Source organism: Chrysochloris asiatica, unplaced genomic scaffold (assembly GCF_000296735.1).
Source record: "Chrysochloris asiatica unplaced genomic scaffold, ChrAsi1.0 scaffold00078, whole genome shotgun sequence".
NCBI classification, from domain to species: Eukaryota; Metazoa; Chordata; class Mammalia; order Afrosoricida; family Chrysochloridae; genus Chrysochloris; species Chrysochloris asiatica.
This window is the reverse complement of record NW_006408596.1, coordinates 5,905,930-5,912,516: the sequence shown is the minus strand read 5'-3', so window position 1 is coordinate 5,912,516 and position 6,587 is coordinate 5,905,930. Positions and strand designations below refer to the sequence as shown.

The following is a 6,587-nucleotide window of genomic DNA, read 5'->3' as shown; positions in this document are numbered from 1 at the left end:
AGGGGATAATAATCAATGTAATGAAACAAGCTATATGAATGGTTGAATGTGAAGCTGATGATGTGCCCTGTAAACTTTCACTCAATCCAAAATAAAAACATTTAATTAAAAAAAAAAACTTCAAGGAACTAATAACCACCATTCCTGAAAAAAAAAAGGGGGCTTCAACACAGGGAAATGTCCAGGCACACGCTCTAATTTGCACCCAGTGCCTCTGGTAAGAGACTTTCCAGAAGGTTTTAAGATGAGGCCACAACACACTTGCCAGCAGCATTTGCAACAGCTCAACGCTGGAAACAGCCAGGAGCCTTAAAGACGGACTGGTTCCAGCACAGTGCTTCCAGAGGCTGGAATGCTTTGCAGTCCTTGAAAAGAATAAACAAACTCTGAATGTACTGATTTAGGAAGATAATCCAGATACATTGTGCATGAAACAGAACTTAAGAACAGTTAAGTCATAAGAACTCATTTATGTAAATAAGAAGCACCTGCTTTGAGTAAGCGTCACTTCACTTTCAGGAGATGTGTAAAAGGAGAAAAATTGGGCACGTTTTCTCTTGTGCGCACACATGCATGCTTGCACAAACTTGTAAATACAAATAAATGCCTTTGTGATCCCCTAGCCAGCTGTGAGCAAGGCTTTTGGAGGGAGCGCGGTGGCATCTTGGGAAGTGTTCTAGTGGAACTCTTAAGTTTTATATGATGAGCGTGTGTTACTTTCATGATCTCACAAACTCTGGTATAGAAAAGAGCTGCAAGGAAAATTCAGCACTCCCCCAACTTATGCTCCTGAGTTAAACCTGGAGAACCCACACACACAAAAATCACCACCATAGAGTCATTCCTACTCACAGCGACACTACAGGACAGAGCAGAACTGCCCCACAGGGTTTCTGAGCCTGTAACTCTTCACTGGAGCAGACTGCCACGTCTTTCCTGTGAGGATTCAAACCTGAAGACTTCAGGTTAGGCACATAACACTTAATCCACTGGGCCACCAGGATTCCAGATCTAGAGAACAAACGTCTTATTATCTACAGCTTGTGTGCACTAACTAGTCTCCTCAACTCCAAGTGAGCGCAAAGAACCAGATCTTAATTACCAGGTACAGCTGCCTTTCCCTGGAGGGTATTTCTGCTGGTTCTCCACCTACAAGTCTTCCAATCACGAGCTCCTTGTTGAAGCAGCATAACAAGGGAGCAAAAGGAACTGCATTTTTGCTGGTGTGGCCTGGTGGGTTAATGCATCATACTGCAAAGCTGCTTGAACTGCAAGGTCAGCGGTTCAAGCTCACCAGCTGCTCCTCGGAAACCCTATACAGGGTTGCTTATGGGTTGGAACCGACTCGAAGGCACTTCACAACAACATTAAAAGGATATTCAATTATATCTTTCAATTTTGTTGTTGTTGTTAAGTGCCACTGAGTAGGTGCTGACTCATAGTGACCTTGTATAGGATTTCCAAGGAGCGGCTGGTGGGTTTGAACCGCCTAACTTTCAGTGCATTATCTGCAGCTCTACACCAGAACTCTCTTCCACAAATGATCATCCTTAAAATCACAGGGATGTGCCTTAACCCCTCGCTTAGATGCTGATTGGTAGTCAAGCTCTAGGCCAGACAAACAGGTCGTCTGTGGAGGCAGCCAGCCAGGGGCTAGCTCTGTGGTTGTGGAGGTGTGTCGAGTCCATTCTGACTCAGAGCACAGAACTGCCTCCTATGGTTTACTACTAGGCTTTGATCTTTATGGGAGCAGAACGGCACCAGGTCTTTCTCCCTCTGGGTAGATTTGGTATTTATTACCCACACACCCTCCCTCTCCATTTTACAGATGAAGAAACTGAAGGTCAAAACTGTGGCAACTAGCAGTTTTTTACACAAAACAAACGCTTTCATAACCAGTCTACAACTTCCTGCCCTTCTCCTTCACCCAAACCCAAATATCAGAAAAGAAAATGTTCCAAAGACCAAGATGGGCAAGAAACCTGTCCCTGTATTTGGATTTCTGCCCCGGAAAGTCTCTCTTTGGTCGATGAAAGGAAAACCAGCCCCTTGCAAGTCACACAAACACAGTTTAGGAAGGGCGCTGCGGATAGAGGCCAAGGTCCCAGACCCTTGCCACCAGCCCAGAGTGGCTTTGACCTCGCCTGACCAATTGCAGGCCTTAGCTGAAATGATCCCTCCGACCCTCCGGGAGTTCGCCTTTCGGTTTGAACTTGGCTGCACGCAATCATGATAAAAGGGAAAGAGATAAGCAAGTGAAGACGTCTGTGTGGGTGATGGTAAGGACCCTGTGCAGGTAACAGCACGACCAGGGGGCCAGACGGCTCCGGAACTCGGAGCTGAACAGCGAACGCGACTGGATAAAGACCAGTGAGCGCCCCAAGTCTCGATGGCACAAAGGAACGTGGACAGTCAGGCGCAAAGGGGTGAAGACGCTCGAAGGAAGGGGTGTGCGCAACAACCAATCAGAGCAAAGCCCTCGAGACCGAAATGGGTAAACTGAAGTCTCAGGGAGGGCTGAGGAAGAGACCAGGCAAAATCGCCAGGTGCTCAATGAAGTCCGGGCGCGGAACAAAGCATGGCCTGATTGGGCCGGGCGGAGGGCGGTTCACCTTATTGTAGAAGATCTCGGGCTGCTGATTCGGCGCTGGCACGGCCTGGATGGCAGCGGCAGACAGGAAGCGGCGGCCCAGAAGGAGCCCGTGGTCGGTGGCGGCCTGTAAGACTGCGCGCAACATGCTGCGGCAGAACAGAGCGGAGCGCAAATGCGTATGCTGTGTGGCCGACAGGGCCACTAAGCAGTTACCTCACCACGCCCCCTCTAGACCACCAATGGTAGGCGCGGGGCGGGACAAGGGGAGGGCCTGCCACACTATAGGGTTGGGGACACGCGGCCGGTGGGGGGGGATATGGTTGGACTGTGGGCCCGCTGCCCTTTGCCAGTCAGCTGACTTGCCCTCCTCGCATGGTAGGTGGAACGACCTCTTGAACTCAGCAGGCAGAAATCCTTTCGTGTGCCAAACACAAGCTGGTTTCAGATGCTGTTGTTAAGTGCGTGGTTTCCAACTCATAGCGACCCTATGTATGGTTTCCAATAGCGGCTGGTTGGTTTGAACTGCCAACCTTGTGGTTAGCAGTCCAGTGCGTATCCTACAGTGTCACCTAGTACTCCGTTTCAGATTGTTGTTGTAAAATGCCATCCAGTCGGTTCGGACTCATAGCGACCCTGTATAGGGTTCCTGAGGAGCAGCTGGTAGATTTAAACTGCTGACCTTGTGGTTCGCAGTCCAGTGCTGATCCTACGGGGGCCACACCAGGAGTCCTTCCGTTTCAGGTAGTGGCAGGGACTGTGGAAGACATGCAGAGGGAGATAAGGTGCCTGGGACAGAGGGCACTGCTTACAAACACCAGGTCAGGAAGTGACTCTGAGACCTGGATGAAGAGATGGAGTTGGGCAGGATGTAAGGAAATGTTGACCCCGTGTGAAGAATGTAAACCAATGTGTGAAGAATGTAAACCAATGTCACCCAACAGAATATGTAGAAACTGTTGAATGAGAACCTATTTTGCTGTGGACATTTCTCCTGAAAATACAAATGTATACAGATATGTTGTTGTTTTTAATTGCCGTGGAGTTGGTTCCGACTCATAGCAACCCTCAACAGGGTTTCCAAGGCTGTAAATCTTTACAGGAGCAGAAAGCCTCATCTTTCTTCTGCGGAGCAGCTGGTAGTTTCGAACTGCTGACCTTGTGGTTCACAGCCTGATTTGTAACCTTGTAACCACTGCGCTACCAGAGCTCCTTATATACAAATATAGATACATAACAATGTTGTTGTTAAATGCCGTCCAGTCAGTTCCGACCCATAATGACCCTGTATAGGATTTCAAAGAAGTAGCTGGTGAGTTTGAACTGTCAACTTCATAGTTCAAACCGACCTTGTGGTCCTGTGCTTTCTCCTACAGCACCACACCAGGACTCAGATATAGAAGAATAAACAGCCCAGATAACTCCTTCAGTAGAGCATCAGACTTTTAAACAGAGGGTCCAGGATTCAAGTCCCTGTTTGGGTGAATTTACTGGTTTGGGATAAGCACTGGACTGCTAACCTCAAGTTGGGTAGTTCAAACCCATCAGCCACTCCTTGGAAACCTATACAGGTACACTATGAGTCAGAATTGATTCAATGGCAGTTAACAGCATGTATTGTTGTTAAGTGTCCTCAAGTTGTTTCCAACTCATAGTGATTCTGTATAGGGTTTCTGAGGAGTGGGCTGGTGAACTTGAACCACCAACCTTGCGGTTCAAACCGACCTTACAGTCCAGAGCATTAACCCACAGTGCCACACCACACCTGTGGTAGCTGTGTGTGTGGAGTCAGTTCTGGCTCATAGTGATCCTGTATATGGTTTCTGAGGCTGTAATTCTTTACAGGAACAGAAAACCTCACTTTCTCCTGCGAAGTGGCTGGTGGATTCGAATTGCTGACCTTGTGTTTAGCAGCCTGTCGCATATATATAGTTACGGTTTAATGTAAAGAAGAAAATTCCACTGAGAGAGACCAGCAAGTAGGCCCAGTCTGGCCTGTGTTGAGAGATGGATAGAATAGAGTCCATAGCAGGTGTGGTGGGGTCTGAGGGGCAGTGGTGAGGAAGTGGGGATAGATGACTTGCTTGATTTACATTTTGAAACTATGGCTTGCTTCTCGTTTTATGAGAATAAAGACAAGGGTTTTCACTCTGGCTCAGGGAAGAGTGTGGGGCACTGGGTAGAAGGGAGATGGACACACAGGGCCAAACACGTGCATTTCTGTCATATGAGAATCAGCAGAACCAAGGAGGGGAGTGCCACGCTGGGGCCAAGATGCTCCTGTTGTGACAGCAGAGAAAGGAGGGAAGGGGTACATCTGGGTAACTGAGACTATGGACTGACTCCTTGCCAGCAACAGAGCTGGCAAACGCAACGGACCCTCAGAGGCCAGGGGAGAAAGGAGCGAGCCACAAGTCTCTTGAGTGTGTTGCATTAGGTGGGGCTAGGAACCCTTTCCCAGGCGTATCTGCTGTGCTCTCATAGATCTGAGAGCTTGTGGAGACACACCCTGCTTTGGGAGAGAAATGGTCACTTCGCTTCCTCTTAGAACGTACATTGGTCCTTAGCTATGAAATACTCTAAAACATTACATAGTCAGGGTTCAGTTGTGTGTTCTCAGTTCCTCTTGCTTGCTCAGGGTCACTGGGGAGATGAGACATGGCTGTTGAGTCTGTTCTGGGACACAGACTGCGTCTAATTTCTGCTTGTCTTTACAAACAATGGATGGTTAAGTGGGGAAACTCAGAGCAACATTTAAGCATGAAGACAGGTTCCCAAGCAGGAGGGAAAATGTGGTCCAGCCCTATTTCCAGCTGCCTTCCTTGTTGGCACACACACAGAAATGTCCATATACAACTGGCTCAACATACCCCATAGGGGCAGCCCACGCTGCATGTAAACACACATGATCCCTAAGCAGGTAGGAGCTACTTCCAAAATTAGTTGGCCTTTGAAATAGAATGTTAGGAGCAATTTATGAATTTTCTTCAAGGCAAGGAATGTTCTCCTTGGATGGCTGGGCATCTTTTTCCTCTTCCTCTTCAAACTGAGGCAGCCAGCCTGCTTCTCAGGAAGCCCCTTTTTCAAAACACACACACACAAATCCTGTTACCACGGGGTCATTTCAGACTCATTATGCGTTTATACTGTAGGACAGAGTAGAACTGCCCCAAAAGGTCTCCATAGCTGTAACCTTCACTTAAGCAGACTTCCATATTCTTTTGTAGAGCAACTGGTGGGTTCAAACTCCTGAACTGCTGACCTTTTGGTTAGCAGCCAAGAGCTTATCCACTGCACCACCAGGGGTCTTTGGAAGCCCCTTATTGTTGTTTAGTGCCATTGAGTCAATTCCCACTCATAGCAACCCAGTGTAGGATTTCCGAGGAGCAGCTGGTGGATTTGAGCTGCCAATCTTAACAGTTGAAACTGAATTTGTGGTCTAGTGCATTTATCCTACAGCGCCACACCAGGACTCTCCTTTGTTGTTTTGTTCCTGTTAAGTGCTGTCTAGTCACTTCCAACCCATAGTGACCCTGTATAGGGTTTCCAAGGAGCAGCTAGTGAGCTTGAACTACAACCTTGTGGATCAAACTGACTTTGCAGTCCAGCGCATTTACCCACAGCACCACACCAGGACTCTCCTTAGAGAACCTGAGCGTGCATGCTTCGTAGTGGAACAGGCCTCAGAATCTTCCAAGCGTAGCTTTCAATTCACTCACTGATTAGTGTGGAATTTGGGGTAAATCATGTAATCTTTTTGCACTTCAGTCTCTTTATCACAATGATGGGAAGAAGAAAAGTATCTGCTAACTTTTAAGATTCAAAATAATATATATACTCATATGCCTAGTAGCTAATTCACAACAGTCTCTGTATTTTGTACCGTGGTGATTTGTATGTTGTTGTTGTTGTTGTTAAGTGCCGTTGAGTCGGTTCCAACCCATAGCGACCCTGTACAGGGTTTCCGAGGAGCAGCTGGTGAGCTTGAACCGCCAAC

At 47.7% G+C, this 6,587-nt stretch overlaps 1 protein-coding gene across 1 annotated transcript in view; it reads right to left on the bottom strand.

The window, feature by feature from the left end:
* The window catches only part of ALDH2 (aldehyde dehydrogenase 2 family (mitochondrial)), a 38,285-nt gene extending 35,547 nt beyond the window's left edge, over positions 1 to 2,738 (bottom strand). Inside the window, exon 1 of the mRNA XM_006865427.1 lies at positions 2,613 to 2,738. Coding sequence (XP_006865489.1) covers positions 2,613 to 2,738 — 126 coding nt within the window. The remainder of the gene's footprint in view (positions 1 to 2,612) is intronic.
* Positions 2,739 to 6,587: the final 3,849 nt, after the last annotated feature.